Source organism: Balaenoptera acutorostrata, chromosome 1 (genome assembly GCF_949987535.1).
Source record: "Balaenoptera acutorostrata chromosome 1, mBalAcu1.1, whole genome shotgun sequence".
NCBI classification, from domain to species: Eukaryota; Metazoa; Chordata; class Mammalia; order Artiodactyla; family Balaenopteridae; genus Balaenoptera; species Balaenoptera acutorostrata.
In genome coordinates, this window is record NC_080064.1 from 109,835,664 (window position 1) to 109,862,303 (window position 26,640).

At 39.1% G+C, this 26,640-nt stretch overlaps 2 protein-coding genes and 1 pseudogene across 5 annotated transcripts in view; 1 reads left to right on the forward strand and 2 right to left on the reverse strand.

The window, feature by feature from the left end:
• Window positions 1–2,032: 2,032 nt before the first annotated feature.
• CTSK (cathepsin K) lies at window positions 2,033–13,212 on the reverse strand. Its single transcript, XM_007178004.3, has 8 exons — window positions 13,055–13,212; window positions 11,346–11,469; window positions 10,738–10,860; window positions 10,500–10,652; window positions 8,805–9,023; window positions 4,955–5,120; window positions 4,585–4,690; window positions 2,033–2,719 (listed from the first exon to the last, which is right to left on the reverse strand). The coding sequence occupies exons 2-8, from the start codon at window positions 11,466–11,468 to the stop codon at window positions 2,620–2,622; spliced, it is 990 nt and encodes a 329-aa protein (XP_007178066.1). The 5' UTR covers window position 11,469; window positions 13,055–13,212; the 3' UTR covers window positions 2,033–2,619.
• Window positions 5,936–6,353, forward strand: LOC114237144 (ubiquitin-conjugating enzyme E2 D3-like; annotated as a pseudogene).
• A 1,304-nt stretch (window positions 13,213–14,516) lies between the features above and the next one.
• The window catches only part of ARNT (aryl hydrocarbon receptor nuclear translocator), a 65,106-nt gene continuing 52,982 nt past the window's right edge, over window positions 14,517–26,640 (reverse strand). For 2 of the 4 annotated variants that reach the window (XM_007178008.2, XM_007178006.2), the window contains 10 exons: window positions 25,784–25,858; window positions 23,452–23,603; window positions 20,950–21,060; window positions 20,713–20,785; window positions 20,436–20,559; window positions 20,142–20,244; window positions 19,613–19,760; window positions 18,293–18,452; window positions 17,339–17,505; window positions 14,517–16,569 (listed from right to left, as the gene is read on the reverse strand). In XM_007178008.2, coding sequence (XP_007178070.2) covers window positions 16,480–16,569; window positions 17,339–17,505; window positions 18,293–18,452; window positions 19,613–19,760; window positions 20,142–20,244; window positions 20,436–20,559; window positions 20,713–20,785; window positions 20,950–21,060; window positions 23,452–23,603; window positions 25,784–25,858 — 1,203 coding nt within the window. In that variant the 3' untranslated portion in view covers window positions 14,517–16,479. Of the gene's footprint in view, window positions 16,570–17,338; window positions 17,506–18,292; window positions 18,456–19,612; window positions 19,761–20,141; window positions 20,245–20,435; window positions 20,560–20,712; window positions 20,786–20,949; window positions 21,061–23,451; window positions 23,604–25,783; window positions 25,859–26,640 lie in introns of all 4 variants that reach the window. The other 2 variants (XM_007178007.3, XM_007178005.3) reach the window with 1 other exon arrangement.

A 26,640-nucleotide genomic window follows, 5' to 3' on the forward strand; every position in this document is an offset into this window, starting at 1 on the left:
CCAGCTAAGCTATTTTAGAATTGATACTGCTTGGGAATCATTATAAAGAGTTTCAATTTCCTCTTTTGGTGACAGCAATATTTTAGGTTCCAGAACCTCAGAAAGGGCCTTAAGATATTTTTCAAGACCTAGGTTCATGTATCACTTAATCTGGTCCCCATACAGATAGAATTAAATATTGAAATCTTTTTATATCCATTTAATCCCTGAAACTTAGTATAATTCTTTTTTTTTTTACACTTTTCTGTCTGTTTTTAATAGATGAAAGATTTACAAAATCATAATTAGTCTCCTTCAGCAGCTAGTGTGGCCAAGACAAATCACATCAAAAGTACTTGTCAACTTACTTCCTGTAGACTAGAGGATAAACAAGTCTCTCTCTTTTCTTTTTTTTTAACTTCTCTCTCTTTTTTTGTAACTTTTCAAGGTAAATAAAGTATATATTATTAGGACTTTTCACAGCCAAAAGTCAGTTTTTCACTTCCATTCCATTTGCTGTGGCTTATTTGTTTTCACAGCAGTATGATATTCTGTAGCGTATCTGTTTCACAGTGTATTCATCCATTTTTCTCTTGCTGGACATTTAGATTGTTCTAGGTTCTTTTCCTCTTTCAAATAAGTCAGCAATGTATTCTTCTGTGTGTCTCCTTATGCACATGTGGGAAAGTCTCTAAAGATGGGTAAGTACTTCCTCATCTTTTTTAAAAAATATATATTTATTTATTTATTTATTTTTTTTTTTGGCTGCTTTGGGTTTTCGTTGCGATGCCCTGGCTTTCTCTATGAGATCAGGCATCTTTTCCTGTATTCATTGGCTTTTTAGATTTCTTCTGTGGATTGCCTGTTTGCATCTTTTGCCTAATTTTCTATTGAGTTATTTGTTTTTATCTCATCAATCTGTAGTTTATTTGTTTTTACATATACATTCTAGATACTAGTCTTCTGTTATTTATAGGCTATGTCTGTTCAGGTCCTCCAAGAAGCAGACACCAAGAGGGAATTAGAAGTGCAAGACAGTTACTGGGGGTCAATGCTTCTGAAGGGTAATGGGAAAAGGAACAGGAGCGGTTGGGAAGAATCTTTAGACCCCAGTGCAGCTCTTGATACCGTCTCATTGTGGCTTCTCCTTTGTCTTTGGATGTGGGGTATCTTTTTTGGTGAGTTCCACTGTCTTCCTGCCCGTGATTGTTCAGCAGTTAGTTGTGATTCCGGTGCTCTCGCAAGAGGGAGTGAGCGCACGTCCTTCTACTCCGCCATCTTGAACCAGTCTCAGTACAATTCTTAATACTGAGTAAGCACTTTAAAAATGTTGGTTGTAAATGTCCATCAACAGATGAATGGATAAAGAAGATGTGGCACGTATATACATGGAATATTACTCAGCCATAGAAAGAAATGAAATTGAGTTATTTGTAGTGAGGTGGATGGACCTAGAGTCTGTCAGACAGAGTGAAGTCAGAAAGAGAAAAACAAATACCATATGCTAACACATATATATGGAATCTAAAAAAAAAAAAAAAATGTTCATCTCACTGATGAACCTGCAGGGCAGGAATAAAAACGTAGACATAGAGAATGGACTTGAGGACACAGCGGGAGAGGGGGAAGCTGGGGTGAAGTGAGGGTAGCATCGACATATATACACTACCAAATGTAAAATAGATAGCTAGTGGGAAGCAGCAGCATAGCACAGGGAGATCAGCTTGGCGCTTTGCAACGACCTAGAGGGGTGGGATAGGGAGGGTGAGAGGGAGGCTCAAGAGGGAGGGGATATGGGGATATATGTATGCATATGGCTGATTCACTTTGTTGTACAACAGAAACTAACACAGTATTGTGAAGCAATTATACTCCAATAAAGATCTATTAAAAAATAATAAAAATGTTGGTTGAAGGAATGAACAAATAAATGAATTAGGACAAATTGTTTATGCAACAGAATCTCCAGACAAACTGTGAGCACATCACATATAAGGAATATGTTTTGTTCATCTTTTTGTCTCCAGCACCTAGCATGGTATCTGACACAAAATGAATGTTTACTAAATAGCTATTTATTAAATTAGAGATAAGCGATAAATACAGTTCACTTTATAAATGCAAAGAAGGAAAAACAAAACACGTTTGTTGTATCATGTAACCTTGTACCAAAGATTTATGAATAGATTTATTAATGGGGTGGAACTTCTACCTTGAAGATATAGAAGTAAATGTGGAGACTGAGAAGTCAGGTCACCTTAGTCCTCTAGAGTGGTTAAAGCTAACTAGTCCCTGTGAATGAGAATGTAGCCTAGCTGAAGATCTCTAGCCTCTATTTACACAGCATTGGCCCCAGGACAACACAGTCAGGGCAGGCTGTGGTCACATCTCTTAGCCTAAGAATGCATACCTGTTAGGGAAATTTCCTATTTCTAATGAAAAAATAAAGACCTTGGGTGGAGAGAAGAAAAGTAGTAGGAGTGTCACTTGAAGCACAAACAAACATGGAAACTGAACAGACAATCTCTGTATCATTACATCTTCTTCAAGAAAGGCACACCAATTCCCTTCCAAGGTATATCAGTATGTTGCACCATTGTGGAAGGAATGGAAGAGCAGGATGGGGTTGGCTGGCTGAAGTCACATCTTGGGGAAGCTGGCCAGGTTGGCAATGCCACAAGCGTTGTTCTTATTCCGGGCCATGAGGATATAGCCTTTGTTTCCCCAGTTTTCTCCCCAGCTGTAGGACCAAGCAAGGAAAATACTTAGTACCCTCAGTTTATTCAATAAAACATTTACTGAGTATTGTATCTGAGTATAGGTACCGATGTTTTACAAAAATGAATAAGACAGTTTTTACCTTTAAACAGTTTAAAGTCAAGAAATGGAGACATAGTGCTATAGGAGAAATTGCTTCTGACCAAGGGGATCAAAAAGGGCTTAACAAAAAAGGTGGCATTTGAGCTGAGCCCAAAGGCGGATAGAATTTGGACCTGTGGAAATGGAAGCCAGCAGGGGAGTGTGAAATGAGTAATAGAGGCAGGAAAGCATGGGACATGTGTTAGGATCATGTAGCTGAAAAACAGGGTGCTTGACAGGGTGTAGTGGGAGATCAGGTTGAGTGATCTTTACTGCCAGGCTAAAGAGTTTGACTCTCTGGCCCATGATAGTAGAGGAGACACTGAAGTTTTCTGATTGGGAGAGTAAAATCATTCAACTTGTGTTTTATGAAGAGTAATCTTGAAAACGTGAGTCTAGAGCATAAGAAAGAGGCAAGAGAGGCTGAAGCTGGTGATCTTGGTTTCACAGAAGAAATGAATGAAGCTATGAGAATTGATGAGATTGCTAAGGAGACAAGTGGAGAGACTGGAAGATTAGATACAGGTAGACAAAGACAGAGACAGAGAGAGACAGAGAGAGGGAAGATTGGTCTATACATCTTCCTAAATTGTTTTCATGAGCTTTCTGTCCTTTTTCCCCAACAAGAAAATTCACCAGTTACCCGGTACATTTTACTTAAGACTTTTACCCTTCCACCGTTCCCTTCTCCAGGGGTCCTCAATGATCCTGATCCTGCCTAGGTGTGTCCTTTATTCTTCCCAGCTCTCTTGGCACTTGATCAAGAAAGGACAGGGTAAGTGCTTGGGCTGGGAGTCGAGAAAGGGAGAACACAAGACAGAAGCTGTGGGAGAAGGAACATCCTCTTAGAAAGGTGCTCAGGTTCACTCTTAATTGGGACTGTGATATAAAAAGTTGCTTCAGGTTTGAAGCAACTTCCAGCCTTACATTCTATCCTGCCAGCCCTCCAGGCAGCAAACCCAACTTGGTTATACTACTGCATTGGCCTGTGCACTCCCCAGAGTCTAGGACCCCTGCTCTTTGGAGTGGTGTTGACCAATGAGGAAAGAAAAAGAATAACTACCCTAAATCTGCTCCCCTACAAAGTCACAAGGGGCTAAAGAGAAATGGGGAGCCAACTACTAATAACGTGTAGTTTTATTTGTTCCCAATAATAGAGAGGGAAACACTAATTTTTGTTGTTGTTGCTCATATCTACTTTCTGAAAAGCATTTCTCTTCACAGACTTCAAAATCTTTGGCCAGTTCTTATATATGTCTATCCTAAGTGTATCTGGAAGGGCAAAAAGATGCACAAGAGGATATTAAACTTTTACTTTGTTTATACTGTACCCTACTGCTTATAGACAGACTGATGATGGAAACCTCCCTAAAAAATCAATCACATTAGAGAGAAAAGAAAGAAAAAAACATAATTCCAAAGCTCCTGCTGGTTCTTGGTGCTACTTTATGTTCTCATTAGCTAGGTCTGTCTTTCTTAGGGGGCTATGAGATCACTGAAGGCAGACATCTGCTCATGTGTTTGTGTATGTGACTAAGCACCTTGAACATATAGCAGCTGCCCAACACATACCTTTAGTACTCTTGTCTGGTCGTTAAATGTTAGAATTAATAGCCTCTGATTGGGAAGGTAGAATTGAAACATCTGAGAAAACTTTCTCTTGATTTACGAGAAAGAAAGAAATATTGGGAAGTTGGAGTTGAGGGTAAGTGTTAAGAGGATGACATGTAGTGTTCCCATCATTACCTGTTTTTAATTATCCAGTGCTTGTTTCCCTTCTGGATCCCGTATCCCACTGCCAAAACGGCATGGTTCAGATTATCGCTATTGCAGTTTTCATCGTAATACACACCTAGGAAACAAACTATCAAGGTGAAGCTTTCTGCAATCCAAGGGTCGCCCTGTGGGGTCTCCCACTCTAGGAGACCCTCTGTAGAATCCCATCCCAGTCAGGCGGGCTTACGACAGAGATGCTCTGTGCTGTGGCAGCTGTTTCTGCCTGGCAGACTCAGTCTTTATGGAAACAAGTACTGAAAATGCTCAGTACCCTTCGAGAAGCTGCCTAGCCCACGTCATAAGAGAAGGTTGATTGTGCTCCATAGGAACAGTGTCTTACCTTTTCTGTAAAACTGGAAGGAGGTCAGGCTTGCATCAATGGCCACAGAGACGGGTCCCACTCGGGCCACTGCCCTCTTCAGGGCTTTTTCATTTCCCTCAGGGATCTCTCTGTACCCTCTGCACTTAGCTGCCTTGCCTGTTGGGTTGTACATACAACTTTCATCCTGGAAAAAACAGGTTGAAATAGGACTAGGACTAAGCAACAGGCAGCGAATCAGTGAGTGAGGAATTCTGCCAATGTTTTGGGCGATGTCAGTGCACTAACAGGGGCAGCAGACTAGAGTCTCTAGAAAGGGTCTGTTCTCTCCTCACCATTTTAGAAACTATAAAAAAAAAGAATATGGGGCTTCACTGGTGGCGCAGTGGTTGAGAATCTGCCTGCCAATGCAGGGGACACGGATTCGAGCCCTGGTCTGGGAAGATCCCACATGCCGCGGAGCAACTGGGCCCGTGAGCCACAATTGCTGAGCCTGCGCATCTGGAGCCTGTGCTCCGCAACAAGAGAGGCCGCGATGGTGAGAGGCCCGCGCACCGCGATGAAGAGTGGCCCGCGCTTGCCACAACTGGGGAAAGCCCTCACACAGAAACGAAGACCCAACACAGCCAAAAATAAATTAATTAATTAAAAAAAAAAGGATATGAAAAGTGGGTACCTTGTACCGTATACAAAAATCAGCTCCAGGTGGTTTTAAAACATAAATGTGAAAGGAAACACTGTAAAACTTAAAAAAGAGAATATTTTTTATTTCTACCTCAGGGTAGAGAAAGATTTCTGAAATAAGATTTTTTTTAAAGCACAAATCATCTTCCGGTAATGTAGTATGTGTGATCCTCAGTAGGCAGGGAGGCAGCAGCTGCTGTGTGGGGAGGAGGCCAAGGCCAAGACCCAGCTAGAGGGAGGCCCTTGGTCCCATGCACATATAACAGGCAAAGAGTTTTGGCTGGACCCTTGTGCTCTCATGAGATAAAAGCACATAACATGACACTAAAACAAATTAATAAAGAACTTAGCAATTTAGTCTGTGAATTTCCAGTGTTATGTTTTGCAGGTCTAGTTAACGATGATATGTTTCATTGTCAAGCCACAATTATGGAATCTAATGGGAACCCACATCAAGGCGGTGTATTCTTTTTGGCAGTTCATTTTCCTACAGACTACCCCTTCAAAACCCTAAAGTTGCATCTACAAGAATACATTATCTAAATATTAACAATAATGGCAGGAGTTGACATGATATTCTAAGATTACAGTAGTCTCCTGTCTTAATAATTTCTCAAGATTCCTTTGTTATCTGCCATATGATCCAAACCCTTGATGCCTCCTAGTGCCAAAAATTGCATAGATCTACAAGTAAAATAAAATATCTAGGGAATGGATTTGGAAGGATACCACGTGATGATACTTTAAAGTAAAAATAACCTGCATTATGGCTGGAATGAACTTAAATTACTGTATTATCTGGCTGCTGCCCTATCAGATCTCTTCTTTTTCTTAATTTTGTTTTTCTTTACCTCCTTCCATTCATTTACACGTTCATATAAGAAGTTCTTTCAGTTTTGGACAATAACTGCTTTTTAAAACTGTAAAGTAGAAAAGAGAACAGTTGTCCAAGATTCAGAATGTTAAAAATGGAACACATGTCTTATACGGCTAATTCTTCATTTTAATTGATTATGAGACCAAAATCATTGCACATTTCTCTAAAATGCTGACGAGATCATTTGAGGGGGTAGGAGAACAGAGATTATAAGTCAATTGCTCCTTCTATTCCAAAATAGGGTTTCAAATGTTATGTAATTTTCCTTTAAATTATTCAGAGTTTCTGAGTTATTAAACTGTCTCTCAACAAACTGGTTAATATAGTACTGAATAAATGATGCAAGCTGTCAATGGATAAGTGATCAACTAGTAGCTCTAATAATATTTAAGTTATGTTTTTAATATAGTTAGACAACCCTTTAAATTGGTTGCCTGGATTAATCAATATGAAAAAAGTTATAAACATGAATCTGTTTTTTTGTATACACTGTTAGGATGTGTTTAATTTTTTTGATGTCAAGTGACAACAAAAAGTTGTCAGAAGAATATTTGACAGTTTTAAAAAGAATATTTTGCCACGCCCAGGTTATCTCACTGACTGGCCTGATGTACTCAGAATTCAAAAGCTAACCTTTTAGGACAGCTTCAGTGTGCTGCACCTTACGGCAGCAGCCCCAGGGTCAAATATGGACTGGGGACCCAGCAGTTCTGAGAACTGTACACAGAGTAAAGAAAAAGCTTTCCACACACAACCTCCAACTTCTCTGACTTACTTACCTGACAGCTAAAGAAACCATAACATGGAATACTAATGGCATGACATTTATGAAATGCAGTAGTTTTGATGTGGCCAATGTCACGATGATGTGCTGAAGTGACATTACTATGTAGGTTGCTGAGTATCCAGTAAAATGGATCTGTTCAGTCATTTACATTAATAAGCATTTTTGTTGCAGGAGATACCATTTCAGATGACTAGACACGAATAAATAAAACTCGTTGTTACTGGATTTTTTAAAGGCACAAATTGCAAAGGAAACAAAATTAATAATTTTTCTACACTAAAATTAAGAACTTTTCTGGATTGAAAGACATCATAAAGAGAATGAAAAGAAAAATAGACTCACAACACACATAGTATTAGTATCCAAATATCTTTTTTAAATTCCTAAAAATCAGTAAGAAAGAGAACACAACCTAATTAAAGATGGGAAAAGATATAAACAGTCAATTCACTGAAGAAGAAATGCAAATGGCCAGATAAGTATACCAATGAAGAGATGAATCAATAGGATTTCTTATACTGTGCAGGTGGGAAATACAAATTTTTCCAAACACTTTGGTAAACAATTTGACATTATCTAGTAAAGAGGAAGATGCACATACCCCAAGACTCAGACAATTCTGTTCCTAGATATTATATTCCAGTAAAGAAATTCTTGTACATGTGCATAGAAGACATGCCCGGGAATGTTTGCAGCAGATAAACAGATCCAATAGATAGATCTTGGCTCTGCTACATAACTAGAGGTGTGAGTTTGAATATGCTACTTTATCTCCTTAAGTGTCAATGTCCTCACCTATAAAGTGAGGATAAGGGTACCTTACAGGGCTTTTATGAGGATTAAATGAGAACATGCACTAAGTACATGGCTTAGCACATGGTAGCCATCATTTGTATTACTCAGACCTGTTATCCCTGCTTCAAAGGCTCTTATTGCAAAGGCCCCATATTATATTATCTATCAACCCCATGTATATAAAAAGCCCTCAGATCTTCTTCCTTTTAGATAAGAAAGATCTTCCTATTACTAAAGGACCTTATAGGAGGAAGTGAGTTGATCTCTAAAACTGCAATAAATATGAAGCAACTTGCTTTTTCTCTCATTTTATACATGTTAGCATGTTAACTTACATAATTTGCTTAAATGTTCCCCAAACCCACACTGAGATCATACAAAATAAGGCCAAGTGATTCATGAAATTAGCATGGTGGGCTTGGAGATTTGTGATGGGAGTGGAGGAGTTGAGCAGAGAGTTACAGAGACCGACTCAGAGATGTATGGGATAACCTGTCCTCTGTTTTTTCTTCAGGGCAGAGAGGCAGATAGGAACCACGGTAGCCTAAGCTCCCCAAATTCTCCCAGACTGTGGGAATCTTCTTGGCCTTCTGTGGGAAATTATCCCATCAAGAAGGCTGGATAGGGTAACAGAAAACAAGATTTCTGGACTTGTTTCTGGTACAAAATGTCATGCTGGGGAAGGAGGAGCCATTACAGAGCTGTATGACTGCACGGGACAGTCTCACCTGTCCCACATACGGGTAGGCATCTTCAGAGTCAATGCCCCGGTTCTTCTGCACATACTGGAAGGCATTGGTCATGTAGCCCCCTCCGCAGCCATCATTCTCAGACACACAATCCACCAGGTTCTGTGGACTCAGATTTAAGAGTTTGCCAGTTTTCTTCTTGAGTTGGCCCTCCAGGGCACCCACAGAGCTAAAAGCCCAACAGGAACCACACTGACCCTGAGAGGCATAACAGAGAAACTATCAGTCATTGCTGTTCACACTTTTTGTTTCTTCCTTCTACCTGCCTGATGAAATTCCATGTTTTATAAATTCCAGCACCTGTCCCCTTTGCTGTGAAGTCTTCCTATTTCCCTTCATTTAACCTTTGTTTCAGTGTTCTATTGCTATTGTTGCTATTGATAACTGTTGTTACTATTGTTACCATTAGCTGTAGTAAAGCAGAGTACAGCTCTTCCTCCAATGAGTCCATCATAAATTGAAAATATAGTAAGTCGAAAATGCATTTAACACCCCTAACCTACTGAACATCAAAACTTAGCCTAGCCTACCTTAAATGTGCTCAGTACACTTACGTTAGCCTTCAGTTGGGTAAAATCATCTAACACTAAGCCTATTTTATAATCCAGTGTTGCATATCTCTTGTAATTTATTGAATACTGTACTGAAAGTGAAAAACAGAATGGTTGTAAGTGTACTGGTTGTTTACCCTCATGATCAGATCATGTGGCTGACTGGGAGCAGTGGCTCTCTACCACAGGCCAACATCAAGAAAAGGTTTCGTACCACATATCGCTAGCCTGGGAAAAGATCAAAATTCAAAATTTGAAGTACAGTTTCTATGGAACGCCTATCACTTTCACACCATCATGAAGTCAAAAAATCATAAGGTGAACCATCAGGAGCCGGGGACCATCTGTACTGGTTTTGCAATGCACTAGATGTGTAACCTTGGGTAAATTACTAAACCTCTCTGTACCTCACTTTCTTTATGTGTAAATTGTGGATAGTAACAATATACTTAATGGAATTATGAGAATTTAAAAAGTTAATTCATGTAAAGGATGAATTATTGTGTGTAATAATAATCTCTCAAAAAGTGCTAGCTATTATTATTAGTGTTTGTTCAGCTAGATTATGCATTTTTCTTTCTTTCCTGTTCTATTTTTTAAGATTGGGGATTTCTTGAGGACACAGGTTATGTCTTAGTCATCTTGAATCTCTACTGCCTAGCACTATATCTGGTAGGTTCTGAAAAAAATGTGTTTGTTGAATGAATGTTAAATCAAGTGTTCATCTGGTGGATAAATCAGCCTTGTTAAGGTTGTGGGAAAACTTACATTCTCATGCTGGTAAGAATGTAAGATTGTACAAACTTTTTTGGAAAGGATTCTGTGACCTACTGATTCCAATTTTGGGATTTGCTTTGCATAAATATTTGTATATATTCACAAAAATATATGCACACAGGTGCTTACAGCAACACTTTGTAGAGAAGAAAAAACAGAAATAACCTAAATCTACAAAAACAGATGATGAGTTAAATAACAGAATAGACTTTATTCTCTTAGCAGGGGGAGAGGTAACTTAATTCTTTGCCCTCTTTTCCTGATGCCCTCCTACCTTAAGAACAAAGAAGCAGAAGGGAGAGGTCATGCCAGTTTCCATACCCACACCCAAGAGAAAGAAGGGTACCTGGTTTTTGACAGGAGTAACATATCCCTTCTTCCGATAATCAATAGAGTCTGGGCTGCCTTCCCAGTCTGGGATATAGAGGGTGTCATTACTGCGGGAATGAGAGGGGGGTATTTTGAGTCCAGTCATCTTCTGAACCACTTCTTCACTGGTCTGGGACAAAGAAGAAAGAGGCCAGGCATAAGCAGGGAACCAAGACAAACAGGGCAGGTAGACCAGGAGCTAAGGATCAACTCACCATATCCCCCAAGTGGTTCATGGCCAGTTCATATGTATGGACACCAAGAGAGGCCTCAAGATTATGGATGGAAATATGCTTCAGGTTTTTTTCCCAAATTAAACGCCGAGAGATTTCATCCACCTAAACAGAGCATAGTCAGTATTGGCATAGACTGTGTCCTATGTACAAAGTTATCTACATAATACTGTGGAGGTTTCTAGAAGATATTAAATTTACAATCATAGAGGGTTTACAATCTAGTTGGGGAACGGACCATGGGATTATTAAGAGCATGCAAAAGAAATATATAAAACAAATAATAGAATGCAAAGCTCTGGAGAGACATATAGGGAAAAAATTGCTTACGGATTAATAGCATTAATCTGAGAAGGCTTCCCAAAAGAGAAATATAAGACAGTTATGAAGAAAAGGAAGGATAGGACTTGATGGAGGGTGAATTGAGGAGTAGTAATGGAAAGTATATGTTAACAGTTAGGGACCAGGGGCAGGTTTGCTTGGTTGTAGTGGTTAAAGTATTGGGGTTGAAGAAGGGAGTCTGGAAGCTAGGATTAGATGTCTCAGGTTCCAGCCCTCCCACCATGTTCCCCTCCAGGTTTCCCAGGCACCTTGCTGTTATACTGCTTTCTGTAGGTCTTCTTCCATAGCTCCCACTGGGTGTTCAGCATCTCTTCGGGGTACAGAGCAAGGCTCACCACAGGCAGCAGTAGTAGAACCTTGAGCCCCCACATCCTGGAGAAGGGGATAATTAGGGGACACTCTTCTCTTTGCCCAGAGGTTCCTAACCTGGCTTGGGATGAGGAGATAGCTGGAACCATATTCTCAGACAGGTGGTTCTTAACCTTTGGGACACATAGACTCCCATGACAAGCTAATAAAAATTTTCAACCCGCTATAGTCCCTCTCACCAGAAAAATGAATGCACACACAATAATTCTGGGGAGTTCATGAACCCGAAGTTAAGAACGCCTTCCTCTGGACCACGAGGCAGAGGAAAACTAGGCTTTATAAGGAAGGTAGACAAAGATTGAGGATGACTTCCATATGATAAAAACAGTGATAGTCAGGAGGGTTCTGGGTTTGGGTGGGATGCTGATACATCTGGTTACAAGTATTTTGACCTAGGGAGAGTCAACACACACACACACATATACACATACACACAGATGCACTTGCACAGATAACCAGAAATGGGGTAGAAAATGGACAATCAGGATGGGACAGCACCTGTCTGCTCCAGTGTCCCCAGCAGACTTGGAGGAGATAGACAAGGTAAGTGCAGGGTGGGATGAGTGGGGTCGAAGAATACACAAAGGAGAGATTTTCAGCTAAGTTTTGCTTCCTGATCATTTCTTCAAGGCATTCTTTTGTTCCTTGCCTAAATTCTGATACTTCTCCTGATCTTGCCAGGAGAGGGCACAACGGAAAACTTGACAGCGTTTCCTATTCTCTAACTATGAGATGTTTACTGTCTCCTCAGTCTTCTTACGCATTTCTTCCTCCTTTCTCTTCCTGCTCCTTCCTCAGGCAGGAAACTGTCCTAATCTCAACCAGCTGCTGTGGGCAGGAAAGTTTTTCTTTCTTTTTCTGACCAAAAACCCCACAAAACCTCTGTGACTGCCTCACGGGACAAAAAGCCTCAGAACCAAAGTTTGTTAGAAGAATGTAAGACAGAAAAGCAATGTTCTGTGATTATTAGATACACAGTTTTTCAGTTTATTCTAGCTTCATCCACTTCTCACAGTGTCTCGCTAATTTCATGCCCTCCATTTTAAGAGCAAGTTAGTCTGCATCAAGTCACACAGCTTGCATAATTTTTGAATTTATAGTCCATTTTTGTGTAATCTTTGCAAAGTGGCAAAATGTCCAGGAGGACATTTAATATCTGGAGTGTTAAGGGCTTTGGGATGTCTCAAACAGTAGGAAGACCTTACTGAGCTACCACCTCCCTGCACCACTCCTCCTCCCGGCTAGTAAGTTAACCCTTTTGGTACCTGCCCACCCACCCCCGCACCCCACCCCCCAAAAAAAACAACCTTGAGAGGTCACTCCTTGAGGGATGGGTAAAGGATGCCCTATATTCTTTGCTTTCACTAATAACCATGTATACATACACACAAACCATAAAAGGAGTCCTAAAGATTTCCAGGCAGATTTTACTTAGCCAGGAAATAACCTAAGAAGGGCATCACTGTTTTCATCTGCAAAGCCTATAAAGTTCATTTTGATCCCCAAGTCACTACATTCCTAATATTCCTAAAAATGGAGAACTGAAAGGAATGAGAAGCTAAAAGACCTAGGAAGTTGAAAATGTTACCTGCTGATGGGGATCTGTTCTCTGGGCTCGTCTCAGCAGAGAAGTGTGGATAATGTGGGCGGACGACTAGGGGTGCTGGATTTATTCCACCAGGATTGCGGAAGTCAACTCCAGCTGTTGGCTGGAAAATATGGATGGGGAGGGCAGTGGAAATAGAAATGCTAAGAGAGGGGGATTAGGGAGGAGGGAAGGAGGCAGCAGATTTGCATCCTTTCTGCGTGTGCATGTGGAGCATGTGTGCCAGGGCAGAGAGTTGTTAGGTATTTAGTTTCACGTGGCTGCCTGCCTTTGAGAGCAGACAAAAAAAGACCTCAGTACATATTATCCAAGTTGTGGCTTACCTTCTCTTTCGTGGACAAAATATTATTTATTACACTGGTGGATTACAACTTTCCCAGCCCCTTTCCTGTTATTATTCATCTCTCCAACTTTGAAACCTCAGTTTTCCAATGTCTGACCCTCACATGAGGGATGAGGAAATGAACACAAAAGGCTAGAAAAAAGTATGTAAGGGAAGTCACAGGCTCCAAAATCATTTGTATTTTATAAACGTGTTGACTAAGAGTTGTCATTGCTTCCAGGCAGGGGAATATCTTTCCCAGACTAACATGGTTTTGCTGAGGAAGGATACGCCCAGAAAAGTCCAGATGAAACCAGTTCTAAAAGTAACCAGAAACAGTATTCCTGGTTATTCATGACAGCACTTGAATCAATGCCATAAGCACTGACAAATTCACATGTGACTTCTTTGTTGCTAAAACTCTCAGATGGGGGGTGCCTGATGAACATTATGTCTCAATTATTAAAGTCCCCGATCCAGGTCCAGTCATATGAGCTTCACCAAATGCTTCCCTCAACATCCAGGCATGTGACAGATCATAAGAATCTAGTTCAGTCCCTAAAACACAACCCCAAACATTTTCGTCCATAAACAGATGTGTGGGAAGAGGAAAAGGGGTCCTTGGAACAAAAAGGATAACACATGGGATCTAGAGTCAGTTTCTAGCTGGATTACACACATAGACCCTCAAGAACACAGGCTTATGCTTATGGGTTTTTTAAATTTCCTAATGAAACACATTGTCCTAGAGGGAAACCAGGTCTAGACCTGAATAGTTTAAAATTTCCCCATCCCTAATTCCTTTAAATCCAGAAGTGCCCTCTTGGTCTCAAGTCCCAACTTTCCCCCTCTCCCAAGGACTTGGGCAATCCCCCACCCCCATCCCATGGTCAGATGTCTCTGATGATTTTACTCAGAATGAGTCAAGATCAGGAGGACAACCAAGGAATGCTGAGTGATCAGAGCCCTATGATTTCTGATTCCTGAAATTATAGACATACTGTGCTTTATGTTTGTATATTTGAAGCGCAAGCTATGGATTCAACTAGTTGTGGCTGTTTGTCGTTTATGAGCTGGGAGGGAATAATAAAGCCGCAATCAAGATCACACAACACAGGAAAGTTTACAAAAGGAAAAAATATTTTGTTTTAAAATCTTTGCTACATGTCATTATTTTTGCCACTGTAAGGCTCAGCACAGATGCCAGCAGTACAGAAACGGCCAACAAGGGAAAAAAAAAAAAACAATCAAAAATAAAACCCTGAAGGAAAAGCAGAAACAAAACCCCCAGAGCATCTTCTCCCGCCCCTCCCCTTCCCCAGAAGCCCTATAATAACTGTACAATATTATAGTCCTGATCACATTTAAAAACAGCTGATTATTAAAAAACAAGGATTTCATTGGAAACTCAACTTTTTGGTTTCTTAAACTGTGATATAAATATATATGTATATTGTATGTGTGCACATAGAATAAAAAAATAAACTGTCTCCTTTTCCACTCCACTACCTGGCACCAGATTGGAGACAAAAGGGAGGGAAACCTAATGACATTCTTTCAGCCTCTCCAAGGCCACCTATGTTCCTCAGTCCCCTATGGCTACATTTAGTATGTCTTCTTATTCAATCTTGCACTTAAGATACTGGCCCGAGCCAAACAAATAAACAAAAAAAGGCCGATACACATGGCTGTTACCTGAGGAAGGTAAAGAGTGAGAGTAGTAACCTGTATCCGCGTTTATATGGCTATAGTTAATTGCTAAGTGACCCTGTCGGGATGGGAGTCCAGGTCCCATTTATCACATGGATTTATTACACTTGTACTATAAAGCAAAATCCAATCTCAAGATTGGAAAGGGAGCAAAGAGGAAAGAACTATAGGCCCAGAAGAGACCTAAATCTCCGTTTCCTGCAGACTGGATACTTTGAGAATGGGATGAAAGAGGTTACTTTGCAAGAAGGCTTGGTATTTGGTTTAAACTCCACCAGTGAGGATTTTCACTGGGACTGCTAATCCAAGAAGTTGAGTTTCCGTGCATATATAACCTCTACAGAACACACATCATATGTGATTCTGACAGAAAAATGCAGCATTATCCTTACGGCCAAGTAGGGGGTTTCTAAAAGTGTTTATCTTGCCAGCCTACTTCTGTAATGTTTGCAGATCTTCCATATAAGGTGAGAGCACCAAAAGCAGGAATGACCCAGCTTTATCACTATATGTGTTCGATGAGAGACCAACGATTTCAATAGAAGACTTTATATATTTGCTTATAGTTGCCTATTGGCTGGGCATAGATATAAGTGCAGCAAAGACATTTATTTAAATACTCTTTGGCTGCAATACTAAGTGGAAAATACATGGAAGAGTTAACTCCTTAGGACTCTTTAAAAAACACAAAGAAAGACAAAATCTGGGACAAATTTTGCATAACTCCCCAATAGGGAGAAAGAAACACAGAAACAAATGTGTACGTGCTCATGCACAAATATGTGCACATGCATGCATGCACACACACACACACACACACACTCTCTTTCTCTCTCTCTCTCACACTTCCTTACTCATGTTTCTTTCCAGAGGAATTGCTCACAGGCAGCAGAAAGAGCCTATGCTCACTTCCTAAAGCCCCATGTATACCTACCATGTTTCATGGTCCTCAAACATGAGGACATTTCTCCCCTCCTCCACCTTATTCAGAATTTCTTTCCAGAAATAAGCCATAGTATCCAAGGCAAATAGTGGATGCCAGGTTCTCTAACCTGCCCCTTGACCCAGCACAAATCATCTCTGCACAAAATTTCTGGTCAGGAGACATAAGGAAAGGCATTCTTAACCTTATCCAGTCTCAATTTTTCAAAGGGTCCCCAAAGCCTTGAGGATTCACTCCATTTCTTCTATAAATGTTATCTCAGAGAGAAACAAGGAAGACAAGGGAAAGGACAGAAGGAAAAGGGGGTATACATCAGGGGTGAGGGAAGGGAAGGGAGAGGAACTTTTATTCTGTTTATAGAAAGATTTGCTTTTTAAAAACAAATGGTGATCTTTTTTTTCTCCCCCACCCCTTATCCTCACCCCAATAGTTCTATTCTGAAAAGGAGGGAAACATAGTTAGATCAGGAAATTCTTCATTGTTGTAACTGTTGCTCTGGTCTCCCAGCATGGACAGCATCTCCTAATAAGAGAAAAAGAATAAGTTTGGGTCACACACCTTGATCCTTTACATTTATCAAGCTGCCTCCCAACATTCCCCTGAACTGTCATCTCTGGTCCCAGAGAGTTTCTGCTGCGCTGAGTTCTCTTAGCCTTCCTTACTCCCAGCAACACTGACTCCTTTAGATGACAACCTTTTTTCCTAGTTCCTTCTCTGTCTTCCTCCTACAGTTCCACATTTTCCCTCTTTTCTAGACCTCAGTATTTTCAAAAGGAGAAAAATCTGTTTGTCACATTTCATAAAACCCCCCTCTGGATACATATGGAATATCTCTTATCCTATTATGTTTTCCACCAAACCCTTGTTTCGCCTTCTTTCAACCTGTGTTTTAAACTAAGCTCCTCCTTTGTCCCACCTGAGATTACTCCACTGACTCTTGCAGTCCCCTCAGGATGTATGTAAATAGACCTTAATAGCTGTATTCAGTATTTTTATACCTAAAGTACTATCAAGTGGGTACATGGTTCTCCGTGAATGGGCCAAAATTACTTTTTTTGACGTCTTCACATGGCGCTTCACATCACTAATGATGGTCTGGTTAAAGGCTGTGCAGCACACTAAGTTCACAATCTTTTCAATTAATGACATCTATTCCTATATGTCTTGACTCTTTTCTTCTCTTCTTACTAACCTCAATCAAACACCTGAATCCATGCATGCTTTCTTCTCAGTCTCTCCTCCCTGACTCTCTCCCAGTTTCTGGTTTTCTGAAGTCTGTTCACCCTCTCACCTGGAAGACCTCTGGCTGGCCAGGTTGCTGTGCTGATGGCTGTTGAACATGTTGCTCATTAGAAGTTGAACGATGATGAGGCTGCTGGCCCTGCCACTGTGGCCAGACACTCACACCCTCTGCTGTCCGTGTCTGGAATTGTCCTGCAGTCTGTCCAGTCTCAGGAGCTAAAAATACAGCAAGGAAGAATAAACAACTTCAATCTGCTAACTCCACTAGAGAGGAGAAACTAGCACATTATCACATGCAAATCATTAATTTTACCCAGATACTTTCTGCCCTTCTTTCTGCAAATCAATGCCTCTTCTATTTCAAACCCTGGTCCCAGATTCATTTTTCTTCTCTAGGTACCCTTTCCAAAGAGTCCTTTGCTCATTCAGACTATACTTGCATATTATTAAATGTATAATACTTTACATGCTTTTTGTTATATGTGCTAAAGTCTTTTTCATGTGGGTAGGTTTTATATTCCAAATGGACTGTCACCTTGCATTTTCCTATAATTAGGTCAGTACAGCCGTGACAAAAGCAAGCCATTTTAACTACAAAATCCTTTCTCTCTCTTTTTTTAAAAATAAATTTATTTATTTTATTTATTTATATTTGGCTGCGTTGGGTCTTCATTGCTGCACACAGGCTTTCTCCAGTTGTGACGAGCGGGGGCTACTCTTCGTTGTGGTGCGTGGGCTTCTCATTGCAGTGGCTTCTCTTTGCTGTGGAGTACGGGCTCTAGGCGCGCGGGCTTCAGTAGTTGTGGCTTGTGGGCTCTAGAGCACAGGCTCAGTAGTTGTGGCACATGGGCTTAGTTACTCCGCGGCATGTGGGATCTTCCCGGACCAGGGCTCGAACCCGTGTCCCCTGCATTGGCAGGCGGACTCTTAACCACTGCGCCACCAGGGAAGCCCAAAATCCTTTCTCTTTAGTGGTGTGATTTTCCTCCTAGTCTGAACTCACCAAAGTTGGATCCACGATTGGTGAGACTTGGGTAGGCAGCGGCACCAGGTGATGCAGTGGAAGCTCCAGGGAGGGACATGGGGCTGAAGGAGGATGGAGTCTGAAAGCTGCCTACACCAAATTGGGAAGAACGAGTCTTGGCTGTAGCCTGGGTAGCCACCTGCTAAAAGAAAGAAAGGGGTAGAGAGCAAATGGAACATTAACATTATTGCACAGGCCATTCCTGTGAGAGTTAACATTACCTCTGTCAATCACTGGATTCTTTTGAGCCAAGCTCATTACTTATATCCCATTGTATATTTCTTCCAATTAACTCCCAATCTCCCTTGACACTATTTTTAGACACTTGTGATAAATTGCAAAAAACAAAGAACTATGGGATTAGTAATAGCACACGTTTAGAGTTGTGAGAATTAAACGAAAATGACTTAAACGAAAGCATTTTATAAACTGTAACGTTATACAAAAACTAGAGGTATTAATAATAGTATAGCATTATATATAGAGAAAAAACACTTTGTATCATTTTATTTAGTCTGTACCACATTTGTTTGTTCCTAATGATGTTTTTTTTTTTTTTGGTAACTAAACATTTTTCTCACTACAGTAGTAATGCATATGCACTGTGGGACACTTTCAAAAGGAAGGAAAATAAAAAGGAAATAATCATCCATAATTCTACCACCAAAGACCCATGGTTAACATTTTTGGATAACTTCTTCCAGTTTTTATTTTCCTATGCATTTTTTATACAATGAGGTCATACTGCATATAACAATTCTGGAGCTTACTTCTGGTTTTGGCTTTTTTATTTAAGATATTACTTATGCAATATAAGTATATATCAACATAATGACAGGACATTAGCTTTAGCCTTAACATATATTTTATATATACACATATATACTATATGAGGATTTTTCAACACAATTTTTTTTTTTGGTAAATAGATATCACTGTGTATAAATTAGTGATTAATTTTCTCCTTTGTTCCTGTATTTTGTAGCCCTAACCAAAGTGGAAACTTCTCAGAATTTACTCCAAAACAAATCTGAAACTGAAACCTGTTCAAGATGTTTGTGACCAATTTTGATTTAAGGTGAATGTGAAAACCATGGACTCTGAGATGTCTGTATTATCTATGGTTTTTAATTACCTAGCTGCTCCCAATAAAGATAAAAATTGGAAGGAAGGGGATGGGAGGGGTGGAAAGAAGATGTCTAAGACAGACAGCAATAATTTTACATATGTAGAAAAGCCTAACCAAACAAACAAAAAATACACAAGGGACAGACACAAGGGACAGATGAGAAGGTTTACCTGGGCAGAGAAGCCTGGGCGGGTGCTAGGGGTCCAAGCTGGGGCTGCTCCCTGGGTAGGATTGGAGTGGCGAGAAATCTGGGCCAACATCTGCCCTGCAGAAGCTGATGGCTGGACAATGGTTACAGGAGGGGCCAGACCACTATTTCTAGGAGTGAACAAATAGTGAGGTAAGGATTAAAAAGGTGCATTTATCACAGAATCTAGGAATCAAAGGAAAATCTAGTGCTATACCTAGATTCCCTTGACTCCCTGGGGTCAAGGAAAACTTGATAACAGAATTTGGAAAAGACAAGAAAGACTGACAGTCACACACTGATCAGGACACACAGAGATGGAACCTAGAACATGGCAACAGGACAGGTGCAAAGAAAAAGGAGGAAGAAAAGCAAGCTTGTCTCATCCTAGGCCTACAAGTTCCACTGCTTTGTCTGAAATAACCAGAGAAAGCTAGGGAAGAATAAAACTTGGATCCAGTAACTGAATCCCTCAGTTGCCATGTAAAGCAGCACACACATATGGGGCTCACCTGAAATTCTCTGCCGGCCGGGAGGTAGGAGGGAATGTGTTGCCCTGGGAGAATAACTGTTGGGTGGCAGGGACAGTGCTGGAGGAGATGCCTTTACTCTGATCTGTGGACCAAAAGGAGTTGGGGGAGGGCCAGTCAAAGGGCTGTAGTATATTAGTTCAGCAAGTTCCTATTTACTCATGAGGTATTAGAATTAAATGGAAATATACTGGGAGACTACTGATTGGGCAATTGTAGGCCCATCAGTAAGTGATGAAAATGAGAATTTAAAATAAGAATAAGGAAGAAACATACCCGTATTGATGTTGGAGTAGATTTCTGAAAATCTTGGATCTCTATCTTGGGCAAATAGACCCTCTGACTTCTCGAGGGGCTTGCTGTGTTCTGGCCCTGTGGTTGTCACAGGCTGAACAGAAACCTGTGGAAATACAATGATAAAAATAACCAAGAAGGTTTAACATGACAACTCAATAACCCTAAAACTCATGTAAAGATACACATATACTCTAACTGGCTCTCGGGGATACTTCTTAAGGAAATGTTCACCATCCTTCAAAGAAGACACACTAACCTGGGAATGATTGTAGCTGGCTAGTCCATCTCTTCCTGGTACCACATCCAATTCTGTTTGCTGTTGCTGCTGCCTGTATGTTAAAGGCAAGTAAAGAGAGAAACGGGAAAAGAGATTTTTAAAAAGAATCTGGGGAAAGGGCTTAAAACAAACAAATAAACAAAAAAGTGGGACTGTATACGGCCACCACCGCAGGCTAGTCACTGCTCAATAAATGATTCTTCGACCATTTCTCACCTGGGTGCCAGCTGCCCTGCGCCCATCTCCAGGGATAAATTAGCTGTGGGACCTAGCTGTGGCCTCTGGATTGTGTTGGGCAGTGTAGGCCGTGGTTCCTGGCTAGAGTTCCTAGGAAAATGAAGAGTAGAGAGAACAAAGAAACAAAAAGTATCTGACTCTGTTTGTACATAAGACATTATAGATTCACCTGTACATGGGGTAATCACTGATAAATTCCCCTTTCAAGTCCAATCCTACGATAACCTGTAACTTCAGATTCAGCAAATAATTCACACTACAGAAAACATGGTACAAACAGAAACTATGTCCTATGGAACAAGAGTTCATCCTGTTTGGGCTCTAACTCCTTCCAGGTATTCAATACCTAGTCGTTGTGGATGTGTGTATGTATATGTTGTATATCCATATATTGTGTTTTTAAAAAAGCGTAAGTAAAAAACTGAAAATACACAATGAAACATTAACAAAGACTATTTCTGGATAGTGAGAATTTTTTTCCTTCTCTTTACTATTTTCAATACTTTCCGAATTTTCTACAGAGTATTTATTACAAAATAAAATATTAAGAATCAACTAAAACTTACTGTAGTGGGAAAAACTGTAGTATGCAAAAATGGGGAAAGCCATTATTTCCAGAAACAACTTCTTAAAAAGACTTAAACATTTCAAAATTTAAGCAAAACAGAAACACAAAACAGTTGTTGTTTTGTAATATAAAGATACAAAATCAAAAACCCAAAAAACTACAATGACCTGAGTCCTAAGTTAATGAAAATTTCTAACTGAATCCACTCTGTTATACTAAAATTAATTAGCAAAGAACTAAACTTTACAAGCCCTAAAAGTTGAATTGGAGGACAGAGACTCAATGTTGTCACTGATATTATTCACACTTGCTAATTATTTATAATCAGATCTTCACACATGGGTTTAAGGCCAATTCTACACAGAGAGATTAAATGGAAAAGAAGTACCTTGACAACCAACACCCACTAGGATGGGTACAATAAAAAAAGACAGCAAGAATGTGGAGAAGCTGGAACCCTCATACATTGCTGATGAGAATGTAAAATGGTACAGCAGCTTTGGAAAACAGTTTGGGAGTTCCTCAAAAGATTAAACATAGAGTCACCATGTGACCCAGCAATTCTACTCCTAGGTGTACACCAAAGAGAATAAAAACATATCCACACAAAAACTAGTACACAAATGTTCATAGCAGCATTCTTAGTAGCCAGAAAGTGTAAACAACTCAATATCCATCAACTGATGAATGGATAAACAAAATGTGGTATACCAATACAAAGCAATATTATTTGGCAATAAAAAGAAATGAAGTACAGATACATGCTACAACATGGATGATCCTTAAAATATTATACTAAGTGAAAGAGGCCAGTCACAAAAGAACCATATATTATATGTTTCCATTTATAAGAACAGGCAAATTTATAGAGACACAGAATAGAATAGTTGTTACATAGGGCTTGGGGAGAATGACCGTTAATTAGTACAGGATTTCTTTGGAGGTAATAGTTTTTTTGTGTGTGTGGTAATACTTGCACAACCCTGTGACATACTTAAGAAATTGTACACTTTAAATGAGTAAACTGTATGGTATATGAAATCTATTTTAATAAAATTGTTTCTTACAAAGCTGAGAAAGTTCAAAGAGAAAAGAATCAAGGAACAGAGAAAGAGAAGCTAACAAAAGAGTGAATATAGCTATGCTCTAAAAGCAAACTATGGTCCATGGGCCAAATCCAGTCCATTGCCTGTTTTTGTAAATAAAAGTTTACTGGAACACAGCCATCTTTATTCATTTCATTTGTCTAGAACTGTTTTTGTGCTATAACAGCAGAATTGAGAAGCTGCAATAGAGACTGTATGCCCCACAATGCTAAAATATTTAGTATCTGGTCTTTTACAGAAAGTTTGCAGATACCTGCTCTAGAAAAAGTTCCTGTCAGACTAGAGTAATAAACAGGTGTATAAAACAAAATCCTTTCTAGAAAGGGTTGAAACATAAAGTTGAAATACAGTTGACCCTTGAACAACACGGGGGTTAGGGGCACCGACACTCTGAGCAGTCGAAAATCTGAGTCTAACTTATAGTTGGCCCTTCGTATATGCAGATCACGTAGTACTGTAGCATTTACTATTGAAAAAAATCTGCATATAAGTGGACCCACACAGTTTAAACTCATGTTGTTCAAAGGTCAACTGACCAAACCCTTCACATTTCAGAATCTAGTCTCTAAGCTACTGTTTGTTAAAATTTTACTCTACCTGTATAAATCAACTATACTCCAGTAAAAAATTAAATTAAAAAAAATTTTACTCTACCTGGATGAACTACCCCAAATTCTAAGAAGTTGGAAGATGAAGAAATAATGCTGTTTACTACTAGAAAAGTAGAAGAGGAGGTAACGTGATAAGGCTAAGCAGACTTGGCCTGTGAGAAATCCCAACATTGGAAAAGGTCTTTATGGTACATACTTCACATTGGTGTTGGTACAGATGATGTACTCAATTTCATCTGAGTAAGGGTTCTGGAAAGTAAAAGAGCTGGTTCTCATCCAGAGCCATTCTCGGTTCTTAGACCGAAACCGGAACATGACAGATAGCACCTGGCCTTTTAACTTCACCACCTGAAAAAGTTTTCATGCTATCAGTTGAAACCCACAAAAAATTTTCTTTAGACATTTACAACCTTAAGATCCTTGTGTCACTGTCCTTGAAGTAACAGTCTCTTGCAATGTTACTAACAAAACAACATTTTGTTGTTTTGGGGAGTAAAAATAAGTGACTAAACAATAAGGAGGTATATTTATCATGTTTCTTCTCAGAGTCCCAAGCTATCTAACCACTCTTGTCAATATCAAACAGGAGTAACAATTATTCCAGGAGAGAAAAGACTACCTTTCCCCACTTCCTTTGGAAAGTCCCTTAAAGATACACTGATCTAGCAAATTTACTAGTTTATAAGTTTAATGACACTGAACATAGCTTACATGTTGCCCCTCAATCCTAGCTTTTTCTGCCAAGCCTGAGAATTTCTGTTTTCATAGCACCCATGAAGGTTTCTATAAATAAAACTAAGTTGGCTTTAGTTTTGTTTTACTTTTATTTTTTAAAAGAAAGCAATTTTAGATCATTTTAGTTTCTAATCTCAAAGAACAGAAAATAATCTTTTGAACCCCCTCCTTAACAGTAAAAAAAATAATATTAGCAGCTAACATTTATTTGGTACTTACTATATGTCAAGCACTATAGGCTATGTGTTTTTTTCTTTTCTTAAGAACAACATTTATTTAACATTATAAAAAAGAAATGAGATATGAACATCTACATTTAAACAATAATAAGTAGTCTTTAATACTTACATGTGCTCACTGTATAATATATGCACAATGAACATCATTACATTTGTATACAAACTAAGTAATGGATTTGAAACCTGATTATTACTGTACATATCCATGCCAATGAAGTATAAGCCCAGTAATTCAAAATACCTACACTTTAAATTGCTTTTTAAGAAAAAGTTAAGTGATAACATTTGTGTTTAAGTTGACAAGAGTGTGGCAGTAACTGCTGACATTACAATCTGCCTGAGAAATAATTATAACAGAAAACAGGACATACTTCACTTAGCAATAATAAAATGGCACATTTAAAATACATAAATAAAACTTTAAAAAATCAAATGTGAAACAAAGCATGACAAGAACCAAAATGGGAAGAAAAAAAAAAGAGGAAAACAACCTTCATTAGAAATAGCAACTAAATTTATGTACTGAAAAGCAAAAAGAAATACAAATCCATCTAGACTTAAGAAACATCAAAATCTAGAAATCAGCAACTAGTAAGCAGCAACTAGTCTGCACATTAAAAAATACCTTTGCTTCTGTACTCTAGTATCATAGCAGCAACTGATGTCAGAATAAAAACCATGAGATTACAGAGTGTATGTATGGCCCATTGCTTTGGAATAAACATTTTTCTAGAAGTGATAAAGTGATACTCTGTGGCCCAAAGTGTCAGAATTATGAATTTCATGGATTTAAAATATACTGTACAACATCTTCTCGCACTACCAGAAGTCCACGTCCTTAGCTTTGAATGGTTTCAACAGAAGTCAGAATAGCTTTTCTAAGACTACACATACAAAAAAAAAAAAAAAAGACTACCCATACATGGAATGTGAGTGGATGGAACAGGTGATGCTGAGGAATTAGAGAGACAGAGAGACTTTTTACTGCCATTGTCTGATTTCCTCTAGAAGTTGGGCTTTGTGCTTTAAATGCTTTATCTTATATACCCATTGTATCAGTAAAAACACTATTGAGGCTTAAAGAGGAAAATTAACCAGTCTAATATAAAGTAAGAGCTACTATCTAAAGCCAAGTCTGTCCTGAAATTAAATTCGCCAGATGTTTTCAGGATCTAGGGCCTGAAATTAAGAGTTTGCTTACAATTAAGAGCCAACTTTCACTTATCTATAAAAGAACCGTCAAATGAATTTTTCAACTACTATCCACTGTTCAGTGAAGTGTAGAATATTTTAAATACTTTAAAGACAGCCCCTTGGATATAAGACACTGAGTAGCCAAAGCCAAACAAAAATACCTTGAACATTATCCATAGTTTCAAAGTACTGGTCCTTTTCTGTTTCTTAAAAATACAAGCTAAGTACTAAAGAACATAAAACTGCAGGACCTGCCACAGTACTCGATTAATCAGCAGTCAATAAATATTTGTGGAATGAATGTAGTAATAGATATTAGATTAAAATACTATTCCAATCCAAACCAGGAAAAAAAGTTACCTGTTGGAAGCTGTCTCTTAGAAGCTGCTGGTCTTCAGGATGACAGAATTCTACGATATTCTTTCCTAAGAGTTCCTAAAAGAGAAAAAGAAGAGTAAAATTGACACTTTTATGATCATCTAACTTTCCTGGGCCATTAGCAGGCGACTTGGATTTCATTTCTCTTGCTTTTATCCTAGGATTATGGATAAGAGTGGAGGGGGGGGGGGAAAAGATAAACAAAAAAAGATGGAATCTGCTAAACAACTGACCTCTAGAGCATTCTTCTTTTTCAGGATATTGTACATTTATTTTAACTGAATTTTTTACAGATTTGAGGTATAATTTAGATAAACTCACTCATTCTTAATGAATTTTATAATTCTAATTTGATGACCTATAATAAATCTATACAGTTGTACAACCATTACCACAATTCAGTTTTAGAACATGTCCACTGCACCCAAAAGTTCCCTTCTGCCCGTTTGTAGTCAATCCCTGCTCCTAATCCCTTGGCCAACCACTGATCTGCTTCTGCTTCTTTAGTTTTGCCTTCTCTATACAAATGGAATCATACAATAGGTAGTCTTCTGTGTCTGGCTTCTTTCATTTAACACAATATTTTTGAAGTTCATCTATGTTGTTCCATGTATCAATAGTATATCCCTTTTATTGCTCATAAATATTCTAACATGGATATACCACAGTGTGTATCCACTCACTAGTTAATGGACATTCCACTTTTTGGCTATTATGAATAATACAGATATGAACATTTGTGTATAAATCTTTGTGTGAACATATGTTTTCATTTCTCTTAGGTAAATACTTAGGAGTGGAACTGCTAATTTGTAGGGTAAGTGTATGTTTAACTTTTT